At 39.7% G+C, this 21,855-nt stretch overlaps 1 protein-coding gene across 1 annotated transcript in view; it reads left to right on the top strand.

Annotated features, from left to right (window-relative positions):
* The window catches only part of LOC308051405 (E3 ubiquitin-protein ligase UHRF2-like), a gene marked incomplete at both ends in the record, with an annotated part of 100,304 nt that overhangs the window by 52,966 nt on the left and 25,483 nt on the right, over positions 1-21,855 (top strand). The window contains 4 exons of the mRNA XM_080361836.1: positions 4,019-4,205; positions 7,265-7,388; positions 7,739-7,846; positions 11,662-11,766. Of these exons, the coding sequence (XP_080217962.1) occupies positions 4,019-4,205; positions 7,265-7,388; positions 7,739-7,846; positions 11,662-11,766 (524 nt within the window). The remainder of the gene's footprint in view (positions 1-4,018; positions 4,206-7,264; positions 7,389-7,738; positions 7,847-11,661; positions 11,767-21,855) is intronic.

The following is a 21,855-nucleotide window of genomic DNA, read 5'->3' as shown; positions in this document are numbered from 1 at the left end:
TTAAAAAATAGCCATCTAAATACATACAGCTCACTTAGTTTATTTGTATGCTAAGAAAAACAGTAGACTGGTATTTTAATAACAATAGCTAGAATTCAAAGAGAATGAATTGATCTGAAATGCTCCATGAGTTTATGGAGCAGGGTCAGAGAATGTGCTGAAACTGAGAGCTCTAGAACAATTTTTAGATGCTTTTATACAAAACAGAACTGGTCATTAACATGTTACTTTAACTTCCATCAAAACCTAAATTTTTACTACAAACATTAGATAAGTTTTTTTCCTACAAAAGAAGGGAATATGGAAGAACCTATGTAACTACATTTTACAGTGGTGGTAGGGGTGAATAAGCTCATCTCTATCCAAACAACAGTGCAAATAAAATCAGTGCAATTTGAGTTAATAAACCAGTTTAAAACAGAAATGGGAAAATGATGTTTTCTGGCTCTGTCCTTCCCCTTCCTCTCACTGAGTTTGCTTTGCAGTTCCTCTGTTAGAGGACATGAGGAAATTCTTGCAAACTGATTGCTATCAGTAATAAAAATGGCTATATATTTCATTTTTCTCATCTATCTTAAACTTTTTTATTGTATCCTTTTACCTTTGTCCTAAAGTAATAGTAGTAACAGGAGCCACATATTATCTGGTAGGCCTCAATATATATCACTTCTCCTTTTAAAAGTAAGAAAAAACTGTTCTTAATTTATAGCATTTCTGACAGTCTAGAGCTACTTGAGAGCACCATAAAATAGTTCTGTTTATCCAAGTGAATGATATAATTAAATATTGCAGTAGTTCCAGAGAACCAGAAGATCAAGTTGCAAACTGCATAGGATGGTTGAAGAAAATGTGATATGGGGAAAAGAGAAGCTACTTTAAACTTTGACTCATACTACTCATTTGTCCATTATTGTCAAAGATGTCTTGGTTCTCTAGCTCAGTGGATGCCAAAGTGGGGTGCATGCACCCCAGGGGGTATGCAAGGCAATCCATTAGGGTGCAGGAAAAAAATGTATTTTGTCCTGTTAAAAAATAAAATAAAATAAAATAATAAAAGAAAATAAATTTAAAATAGTGTTTATTTCATCTTGTCCTTTTTATTTTATGGTTTTGTGTATGTTTTATAATGTACATAATATATTAGTAGAGCAGTACATTTATTTAATTTATAAATAAATGTACCATGTATGTAATTTATAAATAGATTTGCATATACTGAGGGTGCATGCTCAAAAGTTTTTTACTGATGGGGTGCGCAAACAAAAAAATTTGGACACCACTGCTCTAGCTTTCTTCTTCCAACTCAAACTATCAAACAATCATTCCAGTTCTTCCTTGTCCTCTGATTCCAGGTCCATTTATTCACTGAAGTAAGAAAAATGTTCCTTCAGCTGTCTGGAAGTGCTCTAGTCAGCACATTACTTAGTTGTTGTTATAATTATATCCTGTATCTTATCATCATAGTTTAGTTTGTCAAATTCACTGTCATAGTCTTTCTTGATGGTTTTCATACAGATGATCGGGTAGTGAGGTGGACTGCGAACTGGCTGAAAGGAGGAAGCCACACAGTCAATGGTGGCCAATGGGGTGGAGTCTAGTTGGAGGCCTGTATCTAGAGGAGTGCCTCAGGGGTCAGTACTGGGGCCTGTAATATTCAATATATTCATCAACGATTTGGATGAGGGAACAGAGTGTACTATCAACAAGTTTGCTGATGACACCAAGCTAGGAGGAGTGACTGACATGCCAGAAGGCTGTGCTGCCATCCAGCGGGACCTGGACAGGCTGGAGAGTTGGGCGGGGAAAAATTTAATGAAATTTAACAAGAAAAAGTGTAGAGTGTTGCATCTGGGTAGGAACAACCCCAGGTTCCAGTATAAGTTGGGGAATGACCTATTAGAGAGCAGCGTAGCGGAAAGGGGCCTGGGGGTCCTGGTGGACAACAGGATGACCATGAGCCAGCACTATGCCCTTGTGGCCAGGAAGGCCAATGGCATCCTGAGGTGTATTAGAAGGGGGGCGGTTAGTAGGTCGAGAGAGGTTCTCCTTCCCCTCTACTCTGCCCTGGTAAGACCACACCTGGAATATTGTGTCCAGTTCTGGGCCCCTCAGTTCAAGAAGGACAGGGAACTGCTGGAGAGAGTCCAGCATAGGGCAACAAAGATGATTAAGGGAGTGGAGCATCTCCCATGTGAGGAAAGGCTGAGAGGGAGCTGGGTCTCTTTAGCTTGGAGGAGACGGAGGGTTGACCTCATTAATGTTTACAAATATATAAAGGGTGAGTGTCACGAGGATGGAGCCAGGCTCTTCTCGGTGACAGCCAATGATAGGACAAGGGGTAATGGGTTCAAACTGGAACACAAGAGGTTCCACTTAAACTTGAGAAGGAACTTCTCTTTAATGGTAACAGAACACTGGAACAGGCTGCCCAGGGAGGTTGTGGAGTATCCTACTCCGGAGACATTCAAAACCCCCCCGGACACCTTCCTGTGTAGCCTCATCTAGGTGTTTCTGCTCCGATGGGGGGATTGGACTAGATGATCTTTCGAGGTCCCTTCCAATCCCTAACATTCTGTGATTCTGTGAGAAATGTTCACTCCAAAATTGTTTTCCTTGTTCTTTTAGCTGTGATCAAGTGTAGAAGCAGTTACATTTATACAGTCCTAAATTTACATTTGGCCCTTTGAAGGCAACTGTGAGGCTGATGTGGCCCCCGGTGAAAATGAGTTTGACATCCCTGATCTAGTTTATCAAAATGAGTTTATTTATTCATATTAATAAGCACTAAGTCTTCATAGAATTAATCAGTTATTATAATGGACTCAGTGCAGTCAAGCTACCAGTGAATTATGTTGCCACTGAGCATTTAGATCTATTTTCTTTCTTTTTTTTATATTCCCCACTTCCCCATCCCCTGATGGCCAGTGTAGCAGAGCAACAGGCTAGGTTGCAACCTAACTTGGAAAATGACAATGACCTTTCATAAATGTTAGGCTGAAGAACACAAGTTAATATTGACAGTAGCTACTTAGTTGTAAGTGTTATATAGGTATATACTGTTGTGGTGATTTAACTGTAATTGAGTTAGTTTTCCATGCAGTTAAAACCTTTTCTTAGCAGCTAGCACGGTCTTTTGTTTTGGATTTAGTATGAGAGTCCCGTGATAAATCCCTGAGTTTCCCATGTTTTGCCTGAGAAGACCTAATTTATTTCTCTCAGTAGTTTTCAGTGTTTGGGATTTGGCATGAAGGGAATGTAAGAACTCGTTGATATCTTGGCTGTTGTCAGGGAAACCAAGGATGACTTTGGCTCCAGGTGCATATTTGTAGGAGGGAGCCACAGGCAGGACAGCACTTAGACTGGCATCCAGACTGATCAATGAAATATTACATACCATTAGTGTCATGTTTGGTATATAAATGGAGTTGGCTTTTCCAGCTAGTTAGTTCTGGTCCGGTCCAGTTCTGTTTGGAGTTCAGTGTTAGTTTGTCCTTTTGCCATTCTGTGGTTTTGCAGTTGGCCTTTGGGCCTTTCTACCTTTTGCCTTTTTGCTTTCTCACTGTGATCAGCTGTTCAGGACCAGGGTGCTTTCCTCTCCAGGACTGGCTGTTCAGCGCGACTAGAGTTTCGTGCACTTAGTATATTTTTATTATACATATATTATTATTATTATTATTTTAGTAGTATATTATTATTATTTTGTTGCCTTATTAAACTGTTTTTTTTTCTCAACCCACAAGTTTCTCCCTTCCCTTTTGATTCTCTCCCATACGTGGATGGGGGGGTGGGGGGGAGTGAGTGAGTGGCTATTGTGGTCTGATTGCTATCTGGGGATAAACCACGATAATTGTTCCTGTTGGACTGATCTTTTTAAACCCATACTTCATTGTAATAGCAAACCTACTACATCCATGGCATGTTAATGTGGGCACACCTATATATTCTTCTGCCATTATGTTGTATTTATAAATCTTAAATCAGTTTTCTAAGACCTGTGGCTTTTTATCTTTTTTGATAGGAAAGAGTGGCCCTGAATGCAAGCACTGCAAGGCTGACCCAGATAAGGAATGTCGCTTTTGCTCCTGTTACTTGTGTGGTGGAAAACAGGATGCTCACATGCAACTCCTTTGTGATGAATGTAATATGGCTTATCATATATACTGCCTGAACCCTCCCTTAAGCAAGATACCAGAAGATGAGGATTGGTAAATATACAAGGATGATTTACTTATGTATATTCCCATTCTACACAAGGTACCTCTTTGTTATTTGCAACTAGAGGAATTACTGAAGAGCTTTTATATTTCTGGTATGTTTTTCATCCTTGCACTGTATGTAAACATATTTACATTTTATGTTAAGATTCTATTTATAAATATAATTCATAAATTATTGGTATTGAGCATTATTGATCATTACAGTATTTCAGAAATTAGCTTGTTCAGTTTATGATCTCTGTGATATTAACTGATGTTATTACACTTAATTAGCACCACCTACAGTGGTGCTTCCCCAACCTTTTATTTGTTTTATTCAGGCTTCATTGTTGCTTCTACCTTTTCTTTCCTCTCAGTCTCAGCCCCTGTTGCTGCCTCCTTGCCCTTCCCTTATCCTTTAACTGCCTCATTCATTTTTTTCTGCTGTGAGAAAACTACTACCTTAATCCTCCCCATTTCCAGTAACTCCAGTACCACCAGCAAAAAAGCCAAACTAGTAGGATTTGGTGGACTCAGCTGATTCCATTCTGAACTGATTCTGTATGGAGCCAGCATCAGCCCATTGAAGTTTATAATCTTGAGTTCCATGCCACATCTCACCCATAATAGTTATGTGCAACTCATACCATTTGTACTTATAACCCTACTTGTAAAATATATTAAATGCTAATCTTTTATAAGTGACTTATAAATATAATTTTATAATTAAGTTTTCCTTTATGAATACATAGATAGATGTCTACGGACATGTTTTAAAGAAAAACTTTGAACTGCACTTTCTGATAGATTTTAGTGGAACTGCACACTTCAAATGTTTTAAGTAATTTAGAAGTTTTAACATTATATGGAAGTAAATTATTAGTGTACTATATTACATTAGCTGCCTCATATTGAGTAAATTTGTTTATAGTTCAGTGTCTAATGCTCTACCTTTTTTCCTGGGCTAATATATTTCAGTTTCCCCAGACTCCAGGTATATTTATACCTATGTACAACTTCAATTATGACATTTAGTGAGGGTTTTTTCATTGTGTATATATGCACACTGAGATGCTTCTGCTGATTTAAAAGGAAATAGACATTTCCTTTTGAATATCCTGAACTGAAAAGAATTTTACTCATATTTTCTCTGTCTGGAGAAACTGCTGAATTTGAACAATATCTAGAAAATAATTTCAATACATATTGCAAATATGTATCAGTTGTTTGGACTAAATATATCCATTATTGTTTGTGTGTTTCCTATTTCTTGTATATGTAAAATAATTGTATACACAGATGTATACAATCTTTATTCAGCAGTCTTTGTTGGACAGCATGTGAATCCCAGCTATTCCCAGGTTTTCTACTTTTGTGCAAAGAAGACTAATCTGCCCCAACATTTATTCACTTCCTACTAATTGCTTATGGAAGTGAGCTGAAGATCTTAGTGCTTCCAAATCATGTGTTGGAAAGCATTATCTGCTATAGCGCTTCAGAGCTGCTCACAGTCCTTAAACATTGATCTTTTGTGACTGTGCTTGACTTTTGGCTAAAAGAACTGAGAAGTTTTTTGACTATAGTCATCCAGAATATTAAAGGAAATATTATTTAGGATCTGTCCTCTGACAGTGCATCCATTCTTCTTCAGGTCCCCTTACTCCTAAAACACTCTATACCAGTACTCCAGCAACAAAAAGTAATTTTATGTTCCAATATTAATCACAACAAGGTTACAAAACATAAAATACACATCCTCCAAGTTTATTTTTTTTTTAAAAAAGAACAATCATCAAAGAAAGAACATAGCCTGAATGTCAATGTCCAGATGGAGTTTGCCTAGTGGAAAATTATGGACAATTTCTTCTTTACCTTTAGATTAAACAGGTATGAAATGATTGGTTTAGTCTATATTTTTCAGGTTTTAGGAATTTAGAGTACTTTTGCATTATTTTTTGGTTTTGGTGTAATAAACTACTTTAAGAGTACCAAGACCCCAAGAGTTAAACTGAATTGTGAATTGTGACTGTGTTCTGCAGTAAGTATCAGTATGAATTCTAGGTTGCAAATAAAAACATGATTTGAGGTAGCTCCCATCTTCTTAAAGGGTTTAGAGTGTGTACACAAGGCAATTCTTGTGAAATATCTGTACATAGTGAGTTGTTGCCCTATCGTAACTAGTTCATAATCAAAGATAAAAGATATATAGTAGTAGTAGTAATCTAATTATATTGTTATTATTATAGATCAGACTTCTTCCACTAGTGAATTTTGGACCAAACTCAGCTCATGGAAGCCAGAAGCAATGACAGTTACCTTTGCCTTGGCACTCCTGGAGTGGGAAAAAAGTGCTGTTAGAAGCAATAAAAATATCTGTGTGCTCCCTTCCTCCCTTTGCCTTATCTACTCTTTCCTGCAATCTCCTATCCTTTTTCTACTGTAATGGTTTTACGGTGCCTGGAATGAGTCCCAATGCCATATGAGGCAAAGAAATATATATAAATGGAATTTAATACTCTTCCTATGTACTGAGTACCGAGTCACGTTCCCGATGCCTTAGGTATGGTGGGGTGTTATATGGATGCATTATATGTATGCATGTTTTGTGGTACTCTAGGGCTGTTCCACTTCCAGCTGTCTGAAGTGAGATTTGGTGTGGTAAAAAGTAGATGAGTGGGCAGGATGTGGAAATTAACCATGAGCATTAGTTAGCAGCATACTCTAATCTCATTTCTCCTCTCCTGATCTGAAAAAACAAGAAAAACAAGACAAAATTAGGAGGGAATACAGGAAACATGGGGACCTCTTGTACATGACATGAGAAAAGCAGCGTGAAATGTTTCGCCTCTACCACCCTACTTTTTAAAAAAAAAGTCTTGTTTTAGAAGTGGACAGTATTTGTTCTTGTTATTTTTTCAGCCTGAGTCCTCAGATTTTAAAAACTGTCATATATTTGCTAGCTTCAAAATATGTAGTCAGGATGAACAGAATTGATACTATTTTGCTTAGAATGAATGTATTACCATTATTAGTGAGTAATAAAGAATTTACTGAAACTTTTATTTTAGGTATTGTCCTTCATGCAAAAATGATTCTAATGAAGTTGTAAAAGCTGGAGAAAAACTCAAACAGAGTAAAAAGAAAGCAAAGATGCCATCTGCCAGTACTGAAAGCCAGAGAGACTGGGGCAAGGTAGAGTGTTTTTTAATTTAAAAATAGCTCACCATTCATGTGCGTGTTTCATCTTTAACTATGTTAATAAATGCATTACATGAAATTCAGTACAGGACTGAACAGACTGTAAAGCAATGTTGAATCCTGTACACTGACTACTGAAAGTTAAAACATCTGAAGAATTATTAAGATGACTAGAGGTAAAATAAGAAATGCAAATGAATTAATCGATTAAAACTGCTGTTGACAAGTTTTATGTTAATATATTTTGAAGTGTTTACTATAATGGTTGGATGTCTTAGTATCTGCATCAACTTTTATATTTTATTTTTTTTTATAAAATACATTCTCTCTGACATGTTTTTTAGGGCATGGCTTGTGTTGGTCGCACTAAGGAATGCACTATTGTCCCTTCTAATCACTATGGTCCTATACCTGGTGTCCCTGTTGGGACAACCTGGAAATTCAGAGTTCAGGTATGTTTTTAGATTTGTAATTAAAATAAATCTAAATAATAGGTAGTTTGGGCACAAAAATTATTTTTGGATTGGTAATTGTCATGTTCACTAAGAATAAATACAGAGAGTATATTTTAATTCTAATATTCAAAATACTGCCAACTACAGTGGAATTTGAAGTATACTGATTTGAAAATACAACCTATTATCATCATAATTGTAGAAAGTGCAGTTGTGCAAAAGTACTATTTTTACAGTACTTACTATTTTTAAAGGAGAATCTTCTATAATTAGGATGGACTTATATTTAGCATGTTAAACTCCCAACTGAAATAATTAGAGGAAGTTGAATATTTTCTGAAGTCTACTGACATGGAACATGAACCAATCCATCCCACTTATGGATATAGATTACAGAATTCAGAAAATATTTGACTGTATCCGGTGGTGTCTCTAATGCTTATTAGTTGGTCTGGATCCCCACTGAGGGCTCCTGTGCAGGTGCAATACAGTTCCTGTTTCAGTGCATACTTCCAATGTGTTGTGATGCCAGGCTTAGTGCTAGTGTGCATGCTACCCATAATTAGCACAGGTAAGAAATAAGATTTTACTGAGGGTTCTAAAGTTCGGGTGGGGGTAGAACCCACTGTCCCTAAGGTAAGAGCCACCTCCGATTGTATCACTATAAATTGATTACCTGTTCCTTTTGGGTCATATACAGGGTGTTTCAAAAAGTTGGACCCAATTTGAAATCACTATATCTCTGCAACCACAAACCGCTCATGAATGAAACTCTTAGGGTCCGTACAGCAGGTGGAGGGAACATAGAGCATTTATAAAAAGATTACTAAAACTTGACAGCTGATTAAACCGTTTGTAAATTTTTGTGCAATTGTAACATGTTGGATCCATCTTTCTGAAACACCCTGTATAACTCACATCAGCATCTTTTAGGCTGATGAATGTTTTAAACTAATACAAGTCAGTATTGGCTACTGAAAGGCATAGTCCATCCAACCATGTCTACTTCTTGCATTGTCCCTTTTGTTTTCTGTCATAAATGTTTCTCAGGCTATATGATAAACTATATTGGAAAGTAATCTGGCAGAAAAACAGTCCTTTGTGAGGGAGGGTAATTTTCCCAATCCATTTCACTTTGTGGTTATACAAATACTGCGTCAGCACAAAGGGAGCAGGAATGAACAGTGTGGAGAAGAAGAACATATTTCAGGAGTATTCCCACCATAGCCAGAGACTTTTTCTTCCCTTTGGGGAGAGGGACATGGCAAGAACCAAAAGCCTCTTCTAATGTGTTTTTGAAGTCTTCATCCCACCCATTGCCTCCAGGGAGAGTGCTTATAAAAAAACTCTGGTTTTTTTATGGAAAATGGGTGTCTGAATAATTTTGGCTTGGGTATGACATGCAAGTCTACAGGCTAAAACAGTCAACAGCAGAGGTTTTACCCCTTAGTAACAGTTTTCAGTTTCTCCCCTTAATATAATTCACAGTGAAACAGCTGCATACTAAACAAGTTCCTTGAATCTTGTCTGACTTTGGTGCTAATGTGAGCACTACCATCAATATGGATATTAGAGAAGAGCAAAGAAAATTAATTTTCTAATGTAAAATTGCAGTGTTAGTGTCAATTGTTCATTGATTTTATACACAACTATTCATTTGAAAAAACTAAAGCAAACTAAAACAAATACTTCAGAACACAGTTGTATTCTGAAGAATTATTTCTGTAATCATTAATCTTGAAATTAGTTTCCAGGTAAATTATATTCTCTTAGATAGGGGAAGTTTTGAAAATCAGTTCTGCAAATTCAAGATCTCTGGATCAAATTTTGTTGTTACTGGATCAACCAGTATCAGCAGGAATAAAAGTTAGGATTTCATCTCTTTAAGGATTCCATTGGTGGAATAGATCAAATAGATCCCAGAACTTTCAAGTGATGATTGCAAACAGGAATTAAGTAAAGAGTTTTGTTTTTCTCAGAAAATTAAGCAGATGAGACTTATAATGTAGGGCATAGATATTAGAAGAGTTATCATTTGTGCATAACTATTTAATAATGGTTACATATTAACTACATACTTTTTAAAAAGACCAACATTTTTCCACACAAAAAGTTACACTTTTATTTCTGATTTGACTGTTCTTTTGTATGAAAATGAGTTCTTAGCAAATTTATGAGAATTTAGAATGAAAATGCTGTGAATGCCATCTCATGGTTTTCTTCCTTTTACGTGTAACAAACTTATTAAGAATATTTAAATGTGATATATATTATGCATGGTCATGCAGTTTGAAAGCTTGCAACTCTCTTTTTCCTAGAAGGAAATTGACTTAGAACTGTTTCTGGATACAGCATCCAAAGGGCAGAAATCTAAATTTTAAGTCAAATTCTGGATACCTTATGAAAATGAAAGAAGGGAGAGAGGAATGAATGAAATTATATTTAATGGAATGGGAGAGAACAGAGTGATAGTGAGGTCTGTGCTGTTCAACGTGTTCATAAATGGTCTGAAAAAGTTGACAAACAACTGACAGTTAAGTGACAATGCTAAGTTGTCATGGATAGTAAAGATGAGCAGGGGGAAAATCATAACTTTTCATAGCTGATAAAGACCTTTCAGCTAATTATTATCATTTAGGAAAGAGAACTTATAATAGATAATTTAAAAAATGTCATCTTTGTGCTCAGTAGTGGTCAGAAATGCAAATCAAGTGTTAGGAATTATTAAGAAAGGAAGATGAAAACAAATATAATTATAAAGAACAAGGATGGTTAAAGGTATGGAATGGCATTCGTACAAAAATTGTATGAAAGATGGTATGCTACAGAAGTCTATTAAAATTGAAGAAGGTGAATAGGGAACAACTGTATGTTATTTTTGATGCAAAAGGAGTGGATATCAAATGAAATGATCAGGTGCTCAATTAAAAATGAATGGCAGCAGTACTAATTCATGCAATATGCAGCAACACTGTGAACTCTTTCCTGTAGGATATTGTGAAAGTCAAGAGTATGCAAGAGTTCAGAACTCAAGTAGATAAATTAATAACCATTGGTTGACTTTTCTTCCATGAAAATCTAAGCCACACATAGCTGTAAACTGAGAAAATTTACATGGAAATATCATTGTTTTCACACTGATCAGCTATCTGTTTTTATTTGTTGTCAGAGACAGGATATTTGGCTAGCTGGAACTCTGTTTTGATGCAGTTTGATGACTGTTATATTCTTATAACAATAGCAAAGCAATGCAAAATGTTACAAAACTGTATAAAAGTATTTGGAGAGGGAAGTACAGGAGTTGGGCAGAACTGGAAAAATGTTCAGAGACGAAGGAAGGCTGTAAATGTGATTGCGTTTTCCTGAATTGGTTAACTTAACAATACATAATTTTCACCAAAAAATTAACTCACTATGATCTTTCTTGCATAATTATTTACAAAAAATTAAAATACTACTGAATTAGAAAGATAATCTGTATCTTCTTTGAGTTGGTCTAAGCAACAATGAATCTGGTCTTAGATGTTGCTTATGGCAAGAATCGTGAAGGTTATTCCTAAGGAATAAAGTGTACCTATTCATCTTTGTGTCAACACTGTTCTATATTGTCCTGTCTTTTCATTGGATGTCCTTTCTTTTGTGTTTCTTTTCCTTAAAAACAACCTAAAAAAATTCATAACATTATTTATTTTAATGGCAAACCTGTTATCCAAATATACTTATGGAAATATTTTTTTAAGCATAAAACATATTGCAGACAGCCAGTTGTTTCAAAAAGTTATTTTTCAATTTGTTCTTTTTTAACACTTAAGGTGAGTGAAGCAGGTGTTCACAGACCCCATGTTGGTGGAATTCATGGACGCAGTAACGATGGAGCTTATTCGCTTGTACTAGCTGGAGGATTTGAAGATGAAGTGGTATGTCATTTAGTCAAATCACTAATGTTATTTTAAAGTTTATAAAGATGAAAAGTGATGTCTGTTGCTGATCCTAAAATTAGTACTTATGAAAATATGAGTATGCAAAAATTACTACTACCCAATATCTAATTTGCTATGTGTTACTATTTTTAGAATAATTTTTTAAATATTTTTCTTTAAAAATATTCTTGGTCTCATATTAATTGTGTCTGAATTTTAAAATGTTGATGAGAGTCAAGTTTCAATGTGCTTATATAGTCTGAATTATAAAGTCTCATATTTTACAAGTCACAGAATAACAATCATTGAGGTTGGAAGGGACCTTTTGAGAGGGTCTAGTCCAACATTCCTGCTCAAGCAGAGTCACCTAGAGCAGGACTGTGTCCAGTCAGCTTTTGAATATATCTATTTACAGAGACTCCACAGTCTCTCTGGGCAGCCTGTTGCAGTTTTCGACCACCCTCACAGTAAAAAGTGTTTCCTTCTATTCAGACAGAACCTTCTGTGTTTCAGTTTGTGCCCATTGCCTCTTGTCTTGCCATTGAGCACCACTGAAAATAGCCTTTTCACTCCCCCTTCAGATATTTGTATACAGAGATGAGAACCCCCCTGAGCCTTCTCTTCTCTGGGCTAAACAGTCACAGGTCCCTCAGACTCTCCTCATAGGAGAGATGCTCCACTCTTATAATCATCTTAGTGGCCCTTCGTTGGACTCTGTCCAGTATGTCCATGTCTCTCTTGTACTGGAGAGCCTGGAACTGGACACAGGGCTCCAGGTGTGGCCTCACCAGTGCTGAGTAGATGGGAAGGACCACCTCCCTCCATCTGCTAGCAATGCTATGCAGTCCTGTGTCGCGGTTGAGACGGACAAACGACATGGACCAGGTTCTTTCAAGATGAAAGTAATAGAGCGCCATTTATTGCTACAAGTGCATTTTTATACAATTCTACCAGTTCATGTGTCTTTTCACTATTGGTTACAAGTTACAGCACTAACATCTCATTGGTTAATTTTTCTATCATCCATGTTATTCTTCTATCCCCTTCTCTCTCATGGGTACATCTCTCCTCTCTCTGGATACTCCTTTACTCCCATCCTTCTCAAGGGTAAATCTTAATATCTCAAGGCTGATCTCTACTCTCATATTTTCTGTCAAGGATTCCGCAGACCTGCTGCAGTTTCCCACAGTCCTGGATATTGTTAGCCTTTCTTTCCATAAGGGTACATTGCTGGCTCATGTTCAACTTTTCCACTAGGACTCTGTCTCATTCCACTTGGTGGAATGAGGGCTATGGATACTCTGTGTGGTAACTCAAAGTAATGACAATTACTCCAGAGGTTCAATTAAATCATGAACTTACTAAAATCTCAGTGGAATTACAGCAAATAGTGGCTTGGCAAAAGTTTGTAACTATATCATAAAACTCAGCAAGACTTTAACAACAAAACTTGCAAGATATTTCTCTTATGTGCCCAGAACAAAGTCAGAGAGAAAGAGAGAGGAAAAGGAGAGAGAGAGATTAAGATATCAGAAGAAAGGCAAGATCTCAGCACTCTACAGGTCGTTCCAGCAACCTCCTCTGTAGCTGTCTTAGTGATGAGTGCAATGAAACTTCATTAATGACATGCAGCACACGCACAGACACACCCCTCCAGTGTCCTGAATGAGAAAGTTTTATAACCCAGTCCATTTGCATGCGAGATAGGAGAGGACGTTCATCTCCTCCCTCTGCTCACTCCATGCTAATCAAGAAGATTGTTCCAGAAATAGGTTGGGGGTCTCTGGTGGTCTCAAAAGTGCCTAGAAGTGAGTCATTTTGTCTGCTAAGAGTAGCTAGTGGTTCGTGATTTCTCCCAGTGGCTGATTGTCTGCTAGATGACCCATCTTGGTTTCAGCCCAATTAAGCAGGAATGAGGACTGAGGTCTTGGTAGGACCTTCACAAACACTGTTAGTTGTCTTTATCTCAAAAATTTATGCCTTCATTTTGCAAGGCCTTGAAGAAATAGGCACAAGTACTATCTCCACAGCACTTTAATCTATTCCTGTCAGAATCTGCAAAAAACAGCTGTTTAAGGCATAACATATACTGTTAATGTGTCCTTTGTTTTGCAATTATGGGGGGGTGCTTCAAGGCTGTCACATACTCCAAGGGTGTTTTCTGCCAAGTTACTTTCCAGCTGGTGGGCCCCCAGCATGTACTGGTACCTGGGATTATTTTGCTCCAAGTTGTAAGACCTGATATTTCCTTTTGTTGAACTCCATGATGTTACTCTCAGCCCATTTCTCAAGTGTGTTGAGATCCCCTTGAAAGGCAATGCAACCCTCCAATATATCAAGTGATGCAGAAGTTATATACTTGAAGTTCTGTCCTGGTCATTTCTTCTACTGCTGTCAAGTTAAACAGATGAATGCCTCCTCTTTTGGAGTCATTATACCTCTGAAGTTAAATACATCGCATTTTAATTTTAGTGAGGTCAGGACAAAAAAATGCCTGTGACTTGGACGTACAGGAAAGACATAGTGGAGAAAGTCTAGTAGAGGATCACTAAGCTGATCAGGGATTTGAAACACATGACATAAATAGAGAGAACTGGGTATGTTCAGCTGTAAGAAGAGAAGGCTTAGGGAGATCTTACTGCTGTCTTCAGCTACGTAATGGGAGCTGTTGAGTCAAAAATGTGCCCTTGTGGCCAAGAAGGCCAGCGGCATCCTGGGGTGAATTAAGAAAAGTGTGACCAGCAGGTCAAGGGAGGTTATCCTCCCCCTCTTCTCTGCCCTGGTTAGGCTGCATCTGGAGTACTGTGTCCAGTTCTGGGCCCTCGAGTTTAAGAAACACAAGGAATTACTGGAGGAAATCCAGCAGTGGGCTACGAAGATGATTAGGGGCCTAGAGCATCTTTCTTATGAGTAGAGACTGAGAGTGCTGGGTCTGTTCAGCCTGGAGAAGAGAAGGCTGAGAGAGGATCTCATCAGTGTTTATAAATATCTCAAGGGTGGATGTCAAGAGGATAGGACCAGAATCCTTTCGGTAGTGCCCAACAACAGGATGAAGGGCAATGAGCACAGGCTGAAGCATAGGAGGTTCCATCTGAATATGAGGAAAAGCTTATTTACTTTGAGGGTGACAGAGCACTGGAAAAGGCTGCCCAGAGAGCCCTCTCAGTAATTATTCCACATAATCCACCCCATGACTATAGTCACTCAAGCTTCACAATATTTAGTCACAGAGATGTCAATTGTGTGCTCGTTGTGGGTACTGTTAAGTATGTATATCTCTTGTGGAGATATTAGATAGGTTAGACGTTTCATCACAATCCAAATTCTAACATATAGTGCTATTATTAAAACAAGACACAACAAAGTGAGTGCTAATAGGACAACAATAAGAAGCAACATGTCGTTAAAGAGTCCAGTAGCAGTCAGTGCCCATCCAAAAAGAGTGTCCCACCACTTGTATTCTCCATTCTTCAACACTCATGCCAGCACGTGGTGTATTTCTTCTGCATCATGATGGATAGTAATCACAGCATCACAGTATCACAGTATGTTTGGGATTGGAAGGGACCTCAAAAGATCATCTAGTCCAATCCCCCTGCTGGAGCAGGAACGCCTAGGTGAGGTCGCACAGGAACATGTCCAGGCGGGTTTTGAATGTCTCCAGAGAAGAAGACTCCATAACCTCCCTGGGCAGCCTGTTCCAGTGCTCTGTCACCCTCACTGAGAAGAAGTTTTTTCTCAAATTTAAGTGGAACCTCTTGTGTTCCAGCTTGATCCCATTACCCCTTGTCCTATCATTGTTTGCCACCGAGAAGAGCCTGGCTCCATCCTCATGGCACTCACCCTTTATATATTTATAAACATTAATAAGGTCACCCCTCAGTCTCCTCCAAACTAAAGAGACCCAGCTCCCTCAGCCTTTCCTCATAAGGGAGGTGCTCCACTCCCTTAATCATCTTCATTGCCCTACGCTGGACCCTCTCCAGCAGTTCCCTGTCCTTCTTGAACTGAGGGGCCCAGAACTGGACACAATATTCCAGATGTGGTCTCACCAGGGCAGAGTAGAGGGGAAGGAGGACCTCTCTTGATCTACTAACCACCCCCCTTCTAATACATCCCAGGATGCCATTGGCCTTCCTGGCCACAAGGGCACAGTGCTGGCTCATGGTCATCCTGTTGTCCACCAGGACCCCCAGGTCCCTTTCCCCTACACTGCTCTCTAATATGTAATTTCCCAACGTATACTGGAACCTGGGGTTGTTCCTGCCCAGATGCAGGACTCTACACTTTCCCTGGTTAAATTTCATTAGGTTATTCCCCGCCCAACTCTCCAGCCTGTCCAGGTCTCGCTGGATGGAAGCACAGCCTTCTGGCGTGTCAGCCACTCCTCCCAGCTTAGTGTTATCAGCAAACTTGCTGATAGTACACTCTATTCCCTGGTCTAAATAGTTAATGAATATATTGAATAATACTGGCCCCAGTACTGACCCCTGAGGCACTCCACTAGATACTGGCCTCCAACTAGACTCTGCACCATTGACTACCACTCGCTGGCTTCTCTCCTTAAGCCAGTTTGCAACCCACCTCACTACTCTATTGTCTAGACCACACCTCCTCAACTTAGCTGTGAGGATGCTGTGGGAGACTGTGTCAAAGGCTTTACTGAAGTCAAGGTAGACCACATCCACCACTCTGCCATCATCCATCCACCTTGTTACATTCCCATAAAAGGCTATGAGGTTGGTCAAGCATGACTTACCCTTGGTAAAGCCATGCTGACTGCTCCTAATAACCCTCTTATCCTTGATATGCCTTGAGATGGCACCAAGGATAAGCTGGTCCATTACTTTCCCAGGGACAGAGGTGAGGCTGACCGGTCTATAATTACCCGGGTCCTCCTTCTTGCCCTTTTTGAAGACTGGAGTGACATTTGCTTTCCTCCAATCCTCGGGCACCTCTCCCGTTTCCCAAGACTTGGCAAACATGATGGAGAGAGGTCCAGCAATGACTTCAGCCAGCTCCCTCAGCACCCGTGGATGCATCCCATCTGGACCCATGGATTTATGGATGTCCAGACTATTTAATTGCTCCCTAACCCAGTCCTCATCGGCTAAAGCAAACTCCTCCATTGTCCTAGCTTCATCCGGGGTCTCAGGGGTACAGGGCTCCCCAGGACAGCCTCCGGCAGAGTAGACAGAGAAAAAGAAGGCATTCAGTAATTCTGCCTTCTCTGTATCTTCTGCCACCAGGGCACCCACCCCATTCATCAGTGGGCCTACATTGCCTCTGGTATTAGTTTTATCCGCTATGTATTTGAAAAAGTTCTTTTTGCTGTCCTTGACCCCTCTCGCCAGCTGTAATTCTAAGGAGGCCTTGGCTATCCTAGCTGCCTTCCTACATCCTCTAACAGCAGCCTTATATTCTTCCCAAGTGGCCAGCCCCTGCTTCCATGACCTGTAAACTCTCCTCTTCTGCTTGAGCATACCCAACAGATCCCTATTCAACCACGCAGGCCTCCTGGCTCCCTTCCTTGACTTCCTACGTGTGGGGATGCTCTGATCCTGAGCATGGAAGAAGCAATCTCTGAATGCAATCCAGCTCTCTTGGGCCCCTTTTCCTTCAAGCAGTCTTGCCCATGGGATTTCCCCCAGCAATTGCTTGAAAAGGCCAAAGTTAGCCCTGCTAAAGTCCAGGGTTGCAATTCTACTTGCTATTCTGTTCCTGCCACACAAGATGCTGAACTCCACCATCTCGTGGTCACTGCAACCCAGGCAGCCCTCAACCTTTACTGCTTCGACCAGACCCTCCTTGTTAGTGAGGATGAGATCCAGCAGTGCACCTCTCCTAGTTGGCTCCTCCACCATCTGCATGAGGAAGTTATCATCAATGCACTGGAGGAACCTCCTGGACTGTGGCTGGCTGGCTGAATGGTCCTTCCAGCAGACATCAGGGAAGTTAAAATCACCCACAACAACCAGGGCCTGTGACTGTGAGGCCACTCTCAGCTGCCCATAGAAGGCCTCATCAACTTCCTCAGCCTGATCTGGTGACCTGTAACAGATGCCCACAACAGTGTCACCCCTGCCAGCCTGCCCCTTGATCCTGACCCATACACTCTCAACTCGCTCATCATCCACTCCTGGGCAGAATTTAGTACATTGTAGTTGCTCTCTCACATAGAGAGCAACTCCACCACCTCGCCTGGCCGGCCTGTCTTTTCTGAAAAGGGCATAGCCATCCATGACCACATTCCAGTCATGTGAACTGTCCCACCATGTTTCTGTAATTGCCACCAGATCATAATCTCCCGACCGAACATAGGATTCTAACTCCTCCTGCTTATTCCCCATGCTGTGCGCATTTGTGTAGAGGCATTTCAGGGAGCGAGCAGAGCACACCCATTTCTCCCTAGGGGCATAGGAGGCCACCCGGTCCTCATCAGTTTTAGAATGCTGCCCCACTGGGACAAGCCCAGCTACAACCCCATCCCCCTTCGAGTTTTTTGTCCATTTTCTTTGACTTGTTGCAGCAGTCGATATAAATCATCATGCTGAGAGAGTCTCTTTACCAGGGTGAAATCCATTCCAATCAGGGTAGGCAGCAGATCATTGATCAGCATGTAGTTAGATTGCAACAGCTGAGAAGTTGTGACAGGAGCTAACTAAAATCGCATCCTATGATTTTAGTAAAATTACAAACACAAGCATTAGAATGATTACTGGTAGCTACTGTAACATTGTCTACAAGTATAAAATCACAGACAGTTCTCATACATGCATGTCCTTTCCCAGTATATACAAGTATGGTTTCAGGATTTTCATGAGGATGTATCTCAAAGTGGCAAACATTTTGTTCTGTGTCAAGGCAAATGTCATGAGCTTTGATGGTATTACTTTCACAGATGAATCCTTGTTGTTCTCACACAATGCATGCATCAACATTCATGATTTGCCATTTATTTCCCTTTTGTCGACCCCATACTCTGTGCTTCATCAGATAGAGTACTGCTCCATTGTGATTCAATTCTAATGCAATGATTTGGTATATGGTATATACCAAAGCATTGTATATGGTTAGGACAATGCTGTGACAGCACTGTTGAAGGGGTCATAGATTAAATTGACCAAATACCACCAGGATTGGAATCTCTTCGCAAATTCAATTGCATTATCCCAAATCACTTTCTGAATTTCAGTCGATAAGGTGCTTTCTTCACCTTCCCTTATGATGGCGGCTGACATTGATTGTATCCACAGTTGAGCTTGGATACAACCAAGAGCCAAAGAGACATTACTTTGGGCTACATCAAGTGTGTTTACAATCAACTGATGATCATTTTCATAAATTTCTTTCCACTGAGGTAGTGTATTGGATAAAAGCCATTTGTTGGTCCCCAATGCTAAAAGAGAAGACCGTAGTGGATGATTCAATTTATTTAAATCACTGTCGTGATTGAGACGGACAAATGACACAGACAAAGTTCTTCTTATGTACAAACAGCAGTCTCCATTTATTGCCACAAATGCTTTTTTATATAGTCTTTATCAACACGTATCTTTTTGCTATTGGTTACAGGCTGCAATAGTAACATCTCATTGGCTAATTTTGCTATCGTCAATGTTACTCTTTTACTCCCTTCTTTCTCACGGGTACACATTAATATCTTCAAGGTCGATCTCTGTTCCCATACTCTCTGTCAGGGAATCCACGGACCCACCATAGTCCCCCACAGATCACTAGTAACAGTAGATAGTTTCTTTGCAAGTGCCTCAGCATCTATACTGTTTAAGACTCCCAGTCCTGTTCCTAGGATAGCGGTCACATCTCTCTTTGGTAATTTGAGAAATGTGAGGGTTCATGTACACAACCATGTTGACCATACTGTGTAAAATGTATTCAGGAACGGTGAGCAGGTAGGCTTGATCATGGATGCGAGGGTGAATTATCATGGACTCCACACAATCCAATGTGAATTTAAGTGAAGCCAATTTATTACAGAAACAAGCCTCCTTATATATGCAGTTATTTCCTGATCACACATCCACACTCCAAGCATGCATTAACTGATTGGATATTGTCTATGTTCACGAGCTGTCCACATGCCCAAGTCTCACTTCTAATAGGTCTGTTGATTTATGTTGTGTTGCTGCCCTGCAGCTGCTGAACTGCCCCACTCCCACAGCAGATCCTATTTTCAGCTTGACGAGGTGGCCTTGAAATTCCTTTGGGCCTGGCTAGTTCAATAACAAATCTCCATATAATAGAAACCTATCCACACATTAACTTCAAGAAAATCCCTGAAATCTCTCACACATGGAAATGTCAATTTGCATTGATAATTCTACTCATTTGAGGGACCATGATGGATTATGCAGCCTCTGCTGTTGACCTGTGGTTTTTACTACATACGGCCCAATTTTGGATAACTGTGGGGTCAGCATCTTTTCTTTTAGTGGAGTCATGGTAGAGGCTACCATGGTGGAAGACCACAATGGCTAAGTTTAATTTACCACTACCGCTGATGAAAAGTAGCCTCATATTTCCAGTATAGGCAACATGAGTGTGGGACCATACACATCCTGGGTTCCTTTGGCTGCCAATCGAGGGAAACCAGCTGGTTAAGGTAAAGAATAACACCACAAATCCAATTTGTTGGTCTGTCATCTCATTGATATTGGCTAATCCATCCACGCGTGGTTCCTTCAAGATTCCTGTGAATACAAAAAGAAAAGATGTGCTCTGTTGGGCGTACAACCGGTAGGATTATTTAAATAAGATGGTGTCATCCACAGGGTGCTGATCCAGTGTATTTTCCCCAAACACTTTAGTTTTCATGCATAGGTATTTTAGGTGTCATTAGTACCATTGGTACTGTTCCAGTCTGAGGCATTTTCACCAGTACTGGTTGCCCAGTGTAGAATCCCATAGGATATTCTCCTGGCTTAGTATGAACCTTGCTCCCTGAAGTAACAGATGTGCAGAAGGCCACTCCATCTGTTGTTCAGTTGGTAGATGTCATTGGACAATTGCAGATGCCACCCAAATTGTATATACTTACCCTCAATGTTTGTCATGATTTCATTAATGCCTTCCAGATATGCATACCATTTGTGAACTGTGAGTTTCTAAGCAAGGTCAGCAGGTGGTGCTGTACCCTCTCAGCAGTGTTTGGAACTGCAATGGTTAGACACGTAGTGTTAGCATTTAATTGCCAGTAATCTACTGTAAAATGCCACTGCCTGGTTGGTGGGTTTTTTTGTGTTTGTTTTTTTGCTTTGTTTTGTTTTGGCTTGTTTGTGGTTTTTGTTGTTGTTGTTGTTGTTTTTTGTTGTGTTTTTTTGTTTGTGTGTTTGTTTTTGTGGGTTTTGTTTGTTTGTTTGCTTTTTACTGGCCAAACTGGTGAATTATAGGATGAATGAGTTATTTTAATAATGTCTTTGTTTTCTAATTCTGTCACCACGCCATCAGTGTTATTTGCCACAGCTGTTTCTTTAGAAATATTTGATATTTGTGCCCTGGTATCAAGAAGAAAGTCTACTAAAACGTTTCGAGCTCCAACAGGAATTGCGATGGTAGGTTCAGAGCTTTTACCAGAGAGCCATTGAACTGCAAGCACACGCTGAGTGGAGTGGCTCACTGCTTTCCCTGGCTGCTGAAGTTTCATTGCTGAAATGCTGCTGAGTCACTCAGACTGAGCTCTGGTGCAGAAGACACAGTTCCCATAGAGGCAGGGGGGTTTCCAACTAGACGATTCTCTCCAGCTGAGTTATTCTTCCTACTTAGAGAATGAACTAATAATTCGAGGTTATTACTGTGCATGCCTTGTAAAACTTGTCGAGGTACTCCTAAGTCTAATGCCTTACACGACAAATCATTTTGCTCTCTGTCAAATGTGTCTCTGCTCAGGGCAGGAGTCGGGAGTGTGAATCTGATGAATGCACCAAGCGTTATCAGCAGACTTTCCACTGGCTGAATTAATCCAGCCCATTCAGCACCCACATTTAACTATGTCTTGTACAAATTCACCCCAAGTAGGAATGTGAGTGTCTCAGTCTCTGTTTTGATCTGTGTTTTGATCTCCGCCTC

Source organism: Nesoenas mayeri (assembly GCF_963082525.1).
Source record: "Nesoenas mayeri genome assembly, chromosome: W".
NCBI lineage: Eukaryota > Metazoa > Chordata > Aves > Columbiformes > Columbidae > Nesoenas > Nesoenas mayeri.
Note: the sequence above shows the minus strand (reverse complement) of the source record. Positions and strands in the feature narration are given on the sequence as shown.